The sequence below is a fragment of the Gavialis gangeticus genome, unplaced genomic scaffold (assembly GCF_001723915.1).
Source record: "Gavialis gangeticus isolate Ggan-Ray unplaced genomic scaffold, GavGan_comp1, whole genome shotgun sequence".
Classification (NCBI taxonomy): Eukaryota; Metazoa; Chordata; order Crocodylia; family Gavialidae; genus Gavialis; species Gavialis gangeticus.
The window spans coordinates 114,196,259-114,209,053 of record NW_017729031.1 but is presented as its reverse complement, the minus strand read 5'-3'; the positions used below and the strand labels follow the sequence as shown (position 1 = coordinate 114,209,053).

The following is a 12,795-nucleotide window of genomic DNA, read 5'->3' as shown; positions in this document are numbered from 1 at the left end:
GCAGAGGGTAAATTCAGACTAGACATCAGGAGGCGCTACTTCACTGTCAGGATGGCTAGGATCTGAAGCCAACTTCCAAGAGAAGTGGTGCTGGCTCCTACCCTGGGGGTCTTTAAAACAAGGCTAGATGCACACCTTGCTGGGGTTGTTTGACCCCAGTACTTTTTCCTGCCAAGGCAGGGGGTCGGATTTGATGATTTGCTCAGGTCCCTTCTGACCCTACAAACTATGAAACTATGAAACTAGCTGGGGTACTTAGGACACAGGCTGAGCCTAGCAGGCCATGAGCTCTCTTTGTCTTAGTCTTGGGGGAGCTTTGCAGCTCCATATTAGTGAAAATACTTTGTAGAGCATTTTGACAAGAAAGCCTTGACAAGATCTTGACCTGCATTTTGAGTCCAGCATCCATGAACAATGAAATACAGAGATACTTTTCACCGGTACACTGACAGGCAATTTTCCATGTCAAGAGATTAAAAAATAAATAAATAAGCTCAGGAAAGATCCTTGAATTTACCAAGGTCTAACCAGTGGGTTACAGTGATGCATATTCTAGTGAAGAGATCCTCTCTTGTTCCTCTGCTGCATCTCTCAGCTGATGGTATCAAACCTATTTACAAAGATAAGGAAACTTCACAGCTCCCAGGAGGTGATTTAGTATTGTTATCCCCAATTTACAGTGTGAAAGAGGGGGAAGTCTTCATTGATCAAGTGTTCACTAATTCTAGGCCCTCAGACTCTACCCAAAGATGCACTCAATCCTGAGAAGATATTGCTGGAAATCTCTGATGCACCTGAATTCTCCTGAATTTGCCTCATGATTCCTAGGATGGATCATACACAAGTGTTTCTTCACCTCACTCTGATTTACTCAGTGACTGCCTGTTCCACTTTTCAGGTCAGCAGAAGGTGCATTTAGTATTTCAGAGAAAAACATGAAATGGCTGATGTGCCCAGGAAAAGAATCTGATCCTCCTACCTTCATAGTTGATGCAGCCATTGGCATCTTCTTGCCCTACCATCAGTTGCTCTACCTCACGTTCTGTCATTTTCTCTCCTAGAAACAGAAGGAAAAAGACAGGTAAGTTAGAAGGATGACTCTACCACTGCCCCAGCCCTGGTATTAGACTGCTATGGATTATGAGGGTCCCCTAGCTCTCTTCAAGAGAGCCATTGCTGCCTCACTTGAGGAAAAGTATTGGGGAGAATTCATTTGTTGGCTATTTGCTCCATCTAAGGCTAATTAATGAGGCATTTGTAAGTCAAGGTGCTATGTTTTCGGAAACACTAGAGGGAATGTAGGGAAGGAAGGCAGAGAAGAGAAAGGACCAAATTGGAAGAGCTGTCACTAGGAACACCTTCAAGCTATTAACTGGCCTGGGTGACATCCCAGCTTATAACTTACATGTGAAAGGAGCTCTGTCTTGGAATAATTTGCTGCTGCTAATACTATATCAGCAATGTCTATATTAACAGTGCATTGGGCTATTTGCTAAAGCCTGGGTTAAGATGAGGAGGATTATCTGTGGCTGCCCCAGATAAGAGGATCTCCCTCTAGCATTATACCATCCAACAGAACTCAGCTCCCTAAAAGAAGGGAAGTCCCACTCTCATCGCTGTTCCCCTGACACTGCCATAGGGGCTTTTGGTACTAGCTTAGATCTCTGCCCCCTGGTTACCAATCCACTAGGTCCAGCTTTGCCTCCAGCCCATACCCAGAGTGGCAAGCACATGGCGCAGTTCTGCTCCCATAACAGTGCCGTTTGATTCCTTGTCAAAGACACGTAGTCCTTCCACAAAGTCTTCATAGGTTCCCTGTTCCTTGTTTCGTGAAATATGTTGCAGGATGGGGAGGAAGGTCTCAAAGTCTAGCATCTTTGCATTCATTTCTGACAGAGATGGAAGTGAAAGGAAATGAAATAATTCAACAAGTCCCTTGCACTCTTCATGCCAAAGCACTTTATACACACCAATCACTATGCCCATCACTGAAATGCAGCCACCTCTGGAATAGAACTGGGCAACTCTACATGTGAATGCAGGAAGGAAGTGGAGAACAACCTGTATCCAAAGTGAAAGCATAGAGCAAAATTGTGAGATGTAGACCAGAATTGTCCAGACTAAAATTTAGCTAGGAAACAAGTCTGACAGCTCACTCCTATGGGAGGTGCTAGGGTACGGGCAGGCAAAATGTGGCCCACGGGCCAGATGCTGCCCACCAGACCATTCTATCCAGCCCGCGGGGCCCCTAAAATATTTAGATAATTAATATTTGTCTGCCCCTGGCTGCCTGTCATGTGGTCCTCGATGGCTAGCCAAAACTCAGTAAGTGGCCCTCCACCCAACATTATTGCCCACCCCTGTGCTAGGGGTATTCTCATTACCCAGATGGACTTGGGTTTTAAGTCTTATTCAATAGCACATCACTCACTACCACAATAACTCTGTACCAGCCAAAAGGGCACAAGTGGTTCCATTTCACTTGACGGTATGAATCAAGGGCTTACTAAAGGCTCATAACCAGAAAGCAAATAAAAATTGTCAAATGTATTTTTAAAATCATAATCCAGGATTTCCATGGTTTCTCACTTAGGATTTTGGGATGCTCAGGATCAGCTGGGCAGCCCCTAGATGTGATTTAAAAAGTGACAAACAGCAGAGTATTCTCAGCAGAAGGTTCTGGGATATATTTACTTTTTTTTTTTGTCTGTTAGGACCCATGCTTTTGGCCTTCAGGACACCCTGTTCTGGCTTTCTCCCCCTGGAGAGTGGCTGCAATATCAGGCTTGAGAGTTTTGATTAATATGGCCAATGTATTCCTATGTTCACTTAAAAGGAGTACAGTGTTTAAGGCACTAGCTTACACCCTGGAAGAGTCAGCTCTGCCATAAACTTCCTGTTACCATAGGCAAGTCCCTTAGCTGCTCTGTGCCTCAAGTTCCTCCTCTGTGCCCTGCTTCACAAGCGTGCTGTGAAAATCAGCGCATTAAAATTTAAAACCATCAATAGAAAGCACTATACAAGAGCCACACATCATTGTCCAGGGAGGTTTCCAGTCAGATGGTTGCTATTAATCAAACAGGAAAATCCCTGAAGCCAGATCCTCAGAGAGTTTAAAGTGTCACAGCCCCATCCAAGCCAGGGAAGCTATGCTGTTTTGCAACAGCTGAGAATCTGGCCCAATAAAATGATGCACCCCCAGACAGTGTCCTTTGGGAAGGATCAGGGATGCTATCTGGAGGGAGAGATGAGGAATTATCCAGGAATGATGGGGTCTCTGAGTCATTTTCTTTAAAATGTGACACTGACACAGCACGGTTATTCTCTTCATGGGAACTAAATCCATCCTAAATCTCCTGGCATGTTACTGGCTACATTTCTTCTTCAGGCCTCCAAGAGCAATCAGAAAGAGTTGACCTGCCAAAGCTTTCCCAAGGGCTTGGATGGTGAGGTAAGGGCTCAAAACCAGGAGGTTTCTATCCCAGGGCTCAGCAAGCAGCACTGGTGCAGCACAAGGAGGGGAGTGTAAAGGGGATCATGGCCAGTGCCAGGGTCTGGACTGATCATAAGGGCAGTCCCCCAAGTGGGAGGCACTTAGTGACTTATGAACTACAAGAATAAGCAGAGATGGTTTCTGGAGCTCTGAGAGCTGGGCCTTGGACTTCTTCTGTTACCTTCCTTGCTGCCCACCCTCCTTCTGCCACAGGGTAGAAATGGGAGGCAGGAATATTCCTTATCCCAGCAGTGAGGCCAAAGTACAGCACACAGGCTGCTTCTGACACAGGGAGAGAAACTCCTTGCTAACAGCTACCTCATCACTGAGACAAGATACAGGGTATTCCCTCTAGGACACTAAAGGCTTTCCCCTTCTACTGCTCCCCCTGCCCAAAGCATCTTCTGTCATAGGGAAGCTGTGTGTGTGTGTGGGGGGGGGCTTAGGGGAGGGGTGAATTAGGGATACTTACTCTCTGGAGGCTGAGTTTTAAAGTGAGAGAAGAAAACCTGGTGCTCAAGTAGTTTAGAAACACAGTGCTTTGTGTACCAGCTACCCTTGAGTGGCTGGCAAGGCTTGTGGACTGATCATAGAGCCTTGGTCCTCCATGTCCATTATAAAGGACCAGAAGGCGATGTTAGGGGGACAATCATAAAGCTTGGAAAGCCCATGAAGGGGGACCACAGGATGGCTGCAGGTCTCTCTCTTCCTCTATGCTACAGAGGTGCCTTCAGCTACCTGGGGCTCCCGATACACTCAAGTGACTGACTGTGCTCAGAACATGTATCTCTGGTCAGGCTGATGTCAGGGCTGGCCCCTTGTTTGGGATTCCCTGTTACAGATCTCCCTGTTACAGACAAAATTGTCTCTGGGGCCCAGTTCAGCAGGACACTGATGAAAAAAAAACCCATGTCTTCCCTGTCCCCACCTCCTCCTGCTGTTTTTCTTGCCTCTCCCATTAAACCCTATCCTCTCTCTGTTCTTCATCGTTTCCTTAAACTGGAAAAGCCAATCAAGCCCAAGAGACCAAAGTCTCTGTTACTAGCTGACCTGGCACAAACAACCTGTCCCCTGCTACCTTCCACTTCTGGCTGGGAAGGACTGTGTAGAAGGCTAAGAGGGAATATAGATCCTGTAATAATGTATAAGTGCTGGGTATTATTAGGCTAAGTACAGACAGTCCAAAAGCCTGAGGCTGAATCAATTCAAACTAGGCAGCTTCCTCTAAGCTGCGTAGGTTGCACGGGTAACCAACTGAACTGACATTCAGTTTTCAGTCGGAAAAGTCAGAAGAAGGTCTGCACTGACCCAGCCCAGTAGGCAGGGAGTGCTAGAGCACGTCTCCCAGCCTGCTGGCTATTGCCAGCCCAGCCAAGTGTCCCCAAACGCCTGCTGTCCTCCACAGGGTGTTCAGGACCCCCCTGTCTGGGTGCCAGACAGGCCCACTGTGGGGGAGCCTGCCCCTCAGGAGGTTTCCTCTAGCCTGGGTTTCCCAGCCCAGGCAGCCCTGGGGAGCTGAGGGGAATGCTTCGGCTGCTGCCCCAGGAGGGAGGGAGAAGAAGTCCTCCCAGCCAAATGCTTGCCCCTACAGCCCAGCATGGTGGCACCAGGGAGTCTCTGCCAGGGGGGCTTCCCCCCACCCCAGCCCAGGGTCTCCCAGCCCTGGGCAGCCCCAATGAGCTGAGGGGGATTCTTCCCAACCCCACCTCCTTGCCTTAGCTGCTGGTAGGGTGGCCATCATAGAGGACATCCCGGTTTTCTGCTACTCTGTCCTCTATTGATACGAAACCCAATGCCTTCATGTCCTTACATAAGGGCGTCCAGTTTCGTATCAACAGAGGGCAGAGGACAACTGGACTGTCTTCTGTGATGGCCACCATGAGTGACTGGTGCCACCTTAGTCAGGGGGGCATGTACCCCCACCCCCAGCAACCAGTCAGGAACCAGGGGGGTAGGGGAGGGGAGAGGGCTCTCTGTAGCCAATCTTGCTGGGCTAGGGGGCAGTCCCCCTGCGGCCAATATCGTTGACCGGGGTGGGGAGTCCCCCCCGCAGCAAAACTCCCCCGTGGCACTACATCTGGTGCTCCCACTGCCTGGCCAGCGCTCCCACTCCCCTGCCCACTGCCTAAGCAGGGAGCTCAGCCTGTCACAGGGTGCACCAGCACTCTCAGTGGCTGCATGTGCACCCCCATGCATCCCCTACACATTGCCACTGATGGCCACCCTGGCTGCTGGAGTCTCAGGGATAGCCCAGGGAGTGGAGGGAAATTCCTCTGCTGCCCTGCATTAGTTTTGCCTCAGACTTGCAGAAGTTAAGGCAAAACTGGCTGCGGAGGAGCAAGAGAACTTCCCTCTGCTCCCTCCAGCTGCTGAGACTTGCAGACACTGAGGCAAGGTTCTTAGGCAAGGTTTGGGAGGGGAAGAATTTCCCTCAGCTCCCTGAGGCTGCCCAGGGATGGAGGACCCTGGGTTGGCAGGGGCTCCCTGGTCCCCCCATGAGCTGAAGGGGCAGGCACCTGGCCGGCAGGACTTCTTGCCTTCTGTGGCAGCCACTGAAGCAATCAGAGCTGGAGAGGGGGACAGCTGCAAGGGTCTGAAAAAGCCCCACCACAGGGGCCTTCCCTCCTACCACGTGCTATGTAGACTCTGGCTGGGGGGGAAAGGGGGGCTTGGGCATGAGCAACTGGTGCCTCCCGAATCTGGGGGGGCACTAGATTGCTGACAGGGGTGGGGGCACGAAACCGGAAGTGCATGTCCGCTGGCACTTCCAGTTTCACGACTGGACTTCCAGGGGGTGCATGGCTGATCTCAGGAGGTGCACATGCACCCACTTTCACCCCCTACATGTTGCCAATGGGCTGGGGGTGTTTCTCTGCCTCCACCCCGTTCCTATGGGCTGATGGACACAGGCAGGAAGCAGGCTAAGGAGCAGAGGGATGAGGCAGACCCTGCTACACTGGAGCTGACAGCATAGCCCAGGGCTGCAAAGCAACCTGGGATGCTGGGGGACTGAGAGTTAACTTGAGCCAGGAAGGGGTCTAGGACAGAAATTCTATAAACCAGTTCGACCCAAATCAGTTAAGTCTGATACTACATTCAACCAGGTTTCTCTTAAATCAGTTTTGCTTATGTTGAAACTGGTTTATATGCACCAAACTTCTGTTCTGTTACAGGTTTAAACCAGTTTCTGATCACTTAAACCAGTTTATGTGTAACTTCTTTCCCTAGCCTTAGAGTTCATTCATGCCCCATTTGCTGTGTAAAGAACAAAAGGCATACCAGCCCTAGGGACCATTCTGCCCTTAAACTCTCTGCTGGAGGTATTGCCAAGCGGTTGGGAGCACTATTTGCACTTGGTAAAGAACATTAGGGTGAGGTTTTCAAATCAGCTCATGCCCAGTGGGTGATAAGTTCTTTTATATATGTGGCACTGATGCAGCTTTTTAAATGGAAGCTGAGCTCAAAAATGTGGTCCTAGATAGTAGAGACAGGAAAATGGGACAGAACTTTCCTACAAATACTCATTTGAATCGTTCACCCCTTCTTTCTGTTGTGTTTCTGTCCCTTTTAGCATTTACTGTCTGCGTATATTTATGCAAGTAGCTTTTAATATAAGCACTCCAGGAAAAAAAATGTATATTTAACCTGATGATGAAACTGATACTCGGGCACTCTCTCAGTAAACTGAAAATTACCAGTAAATTACAGGTGACTTACATAACCAACCACAGCCAAAGCAACAGAGCAGGAATTTTGAGGGACAAGTCACACACAAGTAGAATTTTTCACATAAGAAGTTACCCAGCAAGGAATGTCTATGAGAAAAATTACAGCGTGTTCCTGGCTGTTTCACAAAAAGAGAAAGTAAAAACCAAGCAATAAGTTATTTGTTATAAATTACTCATTCAGCTGTGGATGCAAGATTAGACAGAAAGACAAGACAGAAAGCCACCAACTCATTTTACATAGGTCTTTCTTTGTACAACCATTGGGTAGAAATGCTGCTGGAGGTCAGTTTCCTATAGCAAATATTGTCCTTATCTTGCAGCTATGAACATGTGGGCTGGATGCTCACCCCTTTGCCCTGGTTCCTCTTACCTTCTGGTTTGGGTTTGCCCAGCACCCTCAGGACTTCAGCATTGGTTGGGTTTTGTCCAAGCGCCCGCAAGACATCTCCACATTGAGCATAAGCGATTTTCATCTCCCCAGATGGGGTCCTGTCAAATAGGCTGAAGGCCTCCTTGAACTCTGCACAAAGGAAGGGACAAAATCTGTGGTCATCTGCCATTCATAATGTCTCCAAGTCACCCTGGGGAGAAGAGGAACTGTGGGAATCTGGCTCTGTCCATGGGGATGGGAGCAAGGGGGTCAGCCTGGCAAGGAAGAGAGGTGTCTTGACTGTTGTATTTTGGGATTTTTAAACTGTTAACCCTGTTATCCCTGCAGTATTTACTCTGCCCCCAGGTCAGGTTTTCCAGACTGCACTGAGCTCCAGGTTGGTGAGGCTGGACTGCAGTCAGGACTCAGGCTAGCTAGCTTGGGTATGTCTCCATTACACAGCAGTCACAGCCTCACCTCCAGCTCCATCCTCCTCCTCTTTGATTTAGACTTTCCACAGGCTTCCACTGCCTGTAACCTCCACTGAACAATCCCTTTCCTTCTACGCATTCTTTACCTGTAAAATTCCCTTTGGAAGCCATGTTCCTGTGCAGTCCTCTGTTCAGGCCCCTCCCTTGCCCCAGCCAAACTCCTCCCTGTCTGCAATGCTTCTCCATTCTGTGACTTTCCTTGGTCAGGCCTTCTGCATTCAGGCAGCAGGTCCATGGATGCTGCTGCCTGAATGTTTGCCATGTGCAAAGTAGGGCTGCCAACCCTCCAGGATTGCCCTGGACTCTCCAGGAATTAGATATAAATCTCCAGGAGATGCTGAAGAGTCACCCGGGAAAGAAACGATAGGGCATTCATTAAAATAAATATTAAATGTTGAATCTGATTTATAGTAGTCTGTGAGTTTTTAAAAGGTAATAGTAATGTGTATTTGCCTTCCTGATGTAAAGTCTCCCCACCATAATCTGTAACTGATACACCAAGCCTGCGGACATGTTTGCGTTGTGCGCCACTGGCACATTGCCATTCCAGAAACCTCCTGGAATAGATTCAGAGTTGGCAACCCTAATGCAAAGACCATGTTCCACCTCCTCAAGAATCCTGCCTTATCCTCCCTGTGTGCTGCAGGAGGCCGGACTGCCATTTTCAGGATCTGTTTAAGAAGAAGCCCCTCTCACCCTGGCATCAATGACTGCCCTTTACCTTGGGGGATGTACCCTAGATCTGGAACAATTAGGATCTGCTTCTTCTTGTACATAATGTTTTTCAGTCTCCTGGCCCGCTGTAATATTCTCTCTTTATCCCTTATGTCTGCTACATGAGCAATAACAGTCCTGCACTGCTCTGGCCCTGGTTTCCACTTCCTGCTTGTCACCCGCCAGGCTCTCTCCACAATGATGGGATTCTCCTGTGTGTCTAGTTGCAGAATGCTGGGCAACCATTTCTCCAGGAACGCTTCTAGGTCTCTCCCCTCTTCTTTCTCTGGCAATCCTAAAACTCTGAAGGTGTGGGCTTGGGCCTGGCTCTCCAGTAGCTCCAGGCGGGCATGGAGGTGTCTGTTTTGTCTGATCAGCTGTTCCAAGGTTTGGTCCCATATTTGGGTTTTCACCCCCTGTTTTTCAATCGATGAATCAGTCTGCATGGCTGGCAAGGCAAGGTTGTTTATCAGCCTTTCCAGCCTCTCCAGGCGAACACTTAAAGCCACCATTCTACCATCAAAGGCTGTAAGGATTTCTAGCTTCTCATCCAATTTCTTCTCAATGTCTAGCAATAGCTCCCTCAGGGATGCGCGGCTGTTGTTTCCACTGATGGGTGGATTTGGATGGCTGGAGTCTCTCTGGGGTGAGTGAGGCTCATAAGCCCAAGATGTGGTTCCCTGGGCTTGGTAGAAATCCTTGGGCAAGATTTTTGGTTTTTTTGGTTTATTAGTTGGCATCTTCATACCAGCTACAGCACTTTGCCTTACCTGGGATCTGGACTTCCTATGCCCATGGCTTGGCTTTTGTAAGCCCAGGAGCTCTACCACGTTCTCTACTGATGCAGCCCCAGTCCCACCTGCAGATTAGCTTTTTACTATTCTTGGTACCATCCAGCATACTGTCCTATGTGGTACAGAAAGGATATGCCAGGGGCTGCTGCCTGGCTGTGACATCACAGTGGCCACTTCTCTGCCAATGGCTCTTGTGAGGCACGGGCTTTGGGCATATGAGGGAGAAACTGATGTCCTCCTTTCATGGCTGGACTCACAGAGGAGATAAAGGTCCTGCTGCAAGTATTAGCTAAGCAAATTCTCCTTCAGTGGCAGCAAGCACAGCCTGCTTGTTTGAAAATGAAGAAGCATGATCTAGTCCTGGTTCTCTATCAGGATGTCATTTGTGTCTTTTGCACAGTATATGGATTCACTATAGTTTAGATCGTTTCCTGGTTCCCCAGGCAATATAGGGCAAGATAATTGAAAACATCTGATCAGACTAAACTTCACCCAGATATTCATGAAAGGCAGTGCACTCAGATATCAACCCCAGTACACTGATACTGGAAAAATGTGAAAGCCTCCTTGATGTTGTTAAGAAATGAAAATCGAGCTGGCTTGGCAACAGGATGAGACAACCTAGTTTAGTAAACACTTGAAGAAAGAGTGAATGGAAGGAAAAGAGGCCAACCAAAGAAAATGTGTATAGATGATGAAGAGGAACGACCATCACAGAGCCTCTTTACTTTGTCAAAGCAAAGAATGTCAGTGATGGAGAGAGGTCACAGTGAGCTGTTATGATGGTCATGGGAAACAGGCTGATTGGGTGCTCTAGGGGACCATTTTAGAAGCTGGGCCAATATGACACAGGGTCCCCTGATATTTCCTCCATCCAGAATTTGAACTCTGATCTTGTACCATACTGGCTCATCACTGTGGTGTGGCAGCAGCCCATATAGGAGAATGCAAGTGCAGCCCCAGGCACAGGCTCCCTTCTCATGATGGGTATATGTCATTCACTGAATCCTCAATTTCAAGTTGAGGCAGCATCTTCATTAGCAGAGTGAGGACCCAGGCTTCATACATTTCCTCTTGGGAGATGGTATCATTACTAAATCCCTATACTGGCTCCCGCTCACCTTCCTCATTCACTTCTATTTTCACCTCCACTGCTGCCTACATCCCTTCCCAGCATGTCACTCACACCCTGAGTTCTACTCAAACTTTCTTTTAAATACTCCTGCTGCCATAGAATCATAGAAAAGTAGGGCTGGAAGGGGTCTCAGGAGTCATTTAGTTCAGCCCCCTGCCTAAACCAGGATCAACCCTATCCAAACCTCCCAAAGAAATCCTTTTCTAACCTATTACTAAAACAACACATGCGAGCCTGTCATACAACCATAAAGCCTAGCATTAACTCACCACAGGTAAAGCAGAGGGACAACAGTGGCCAATGCCCTGCTGCTGCAAGTGACGTTAAAATACACTCAAGAAATCCAAGGAAGAGGGCCATGCTCCCTGTTACAGAGGAAGGCAAAAGCCCCTATAGTTCATACCAATCTGACCATGGTAGGTAAAATTTCTTCCTGATCCCAAATGTGGCAATCGGTCTGACCATGAGCAGAGGGGCAAGACCCTTTAGCTAGGAACCTTCAGGTTCTAGTCCCAGCAGGAACATTGGCACACACCAGTCCAAATCCCCAGTCTTGGCTGCAGCCAACAACTAGTACTTCTGAGGAAGGCAAAAAGAAGAAGAATGAAAACAAGCCCTGATGTGGAGCAACAGAAGGGGGAAAAAATTCCTTCCTTGTCCCACGCAACAGTCAGCAAAACTAGAAGCCTGGGAAATACCCACAGTAGAGCATAGACATAGCTACTTCTAAGTCATCCCATGCTTATCCAATCTTTTTGAACACCTCCAATGATAGAGTTTCTACAATTTCCCTGAGCAGTTTTTTCCCCTGCCTCACTGTTCTAACAGCTAAATTCTTCCTGATATCCAATCTAAACCTGCTTTGCTGCAACTTTAAGCCATTGGCACACATCCTGCTCTCTATAGCTAGAGAGAAAAGGCATCCTCCCTCATCTTCATGGCAGCCCGTGAAATATTTGAAGAATGCTATTCTCTTTTTTAGAGAAGTCCTCTCTTTTTTATAACCTGACCACGCATATCCTTCCCTGTCCTCCTCATCCACCACAGCCACAGCCCTGTTTTGGAGGCCTGTGAGCTTTCCTCGCTGCCTGTAGCTCCATCCCTGCTATCAGGACTAGTGTATGATATCTACCTCTGAGTTTAAACAGGGATATTACTTTCTGATTTCACATGTATTCTAGAGGCTATGAATGGTATACATCAGGGGCAGGCAAATATTTTGGGGAGAGGGCCGCATACTGAGTTTTGGCAAGCCATCGAGGGCCTCATGACAGGTTGCTAGGGGCAGATAAATATTAATGTTCTAAATTTTTTAGGGGCCCCGCGGGCCAGATAGACTGGCCTGGTGGGCTGCATCCAGCCCATGGGCCGCATTTTGCCCACCCCCGGTATAGATGGAAGAGCATGTCTGGGGAGCTGGGAGTCAAGACTCTTGGGTTCTGCTCTTAGACCTGGCAAGAGAGTAGTCTCTTGTGGAATAGTGCAGGAGTCGCAGGTTGGGACTTCTGGGTTATATTTCCACTGGTGGATAGGGGAGTGACTTCATGGCTAAAGTAGAAGAGGGATTGGGTATCAGGGCTGCTCTTATAATATCAGATCCACAAGGAGTGCAGTAGGATGGTTGGAGCAAGCGGCTCAGAGTTAGGGCTCCTGGTCAGCTTTGGGAGAGAGTGTAGTCTCGTGGTTACAGCAGAGAGGTTGGCTTGGGCTCTAGTCTGGATTATCTGATTATGTGAAGAGCAACAACAGTTGGGCTGAAATCTGCCAGCACTTACCTTCAATCTGGTCAGCAGAGAATTCAATCTGAAGAGAACAGAGGAGAGCAGTTAGGATCCAGTTTCCACCCTTTGTGCTGTTATAGTTCTGCATAAATCCCACAGCCAGAATCAAGCTAAGGCAACAGCAGCACAAACCAGGCCACAGGGCACAGCAACAATTTGACAAGGCAGTCTGTCTTTCACTAGCGGCAGGAGGAATTAATCTCCTGAGCCTGACTCCCCCTCCCCAGAGACAGTGCCAGAGCACTGGGCAGCACCTATCTACCCCATCGGGGGGTGGGGGGAGGGGCTG

At 48.4% G+C, this 12,795-nt stretch overlaps 1 protein-coding gene across 1 annotated transcript in view; it reads right to left on the bottom strand.

The window, feature by feature from the left end:
* The window catches only part of MYL4 (myosin light chain 4), a 29,413-nt gene that overhangs the window by 7,771 nt on the left and 8,847 nt on the right, over window positions 1-12,795 (bottom strand). The window contains exons 2-5 of the mRNA XM_019523615.1: window positions 12,501-12,528; window positions 7,592-7,741; window positions 1,716-1,889; window positions 980-1,057 (exon numbers count right to left, since the gene is read on the bottom strand). Of these exons, the coding sequence (XP_019379160.1) occupies window positions 980-1,057; window positions 1,716-1,889; window positions 7,592-7,741; window positions 12,501-12,528 (430 nt within the window). The remainder of the gene's footprint in view (window positions 1-979; window positions 1,058-1,715; window positions 1,890-7,591; window positions 7,742-12,500; window positions 12,529-12,795) is intronic.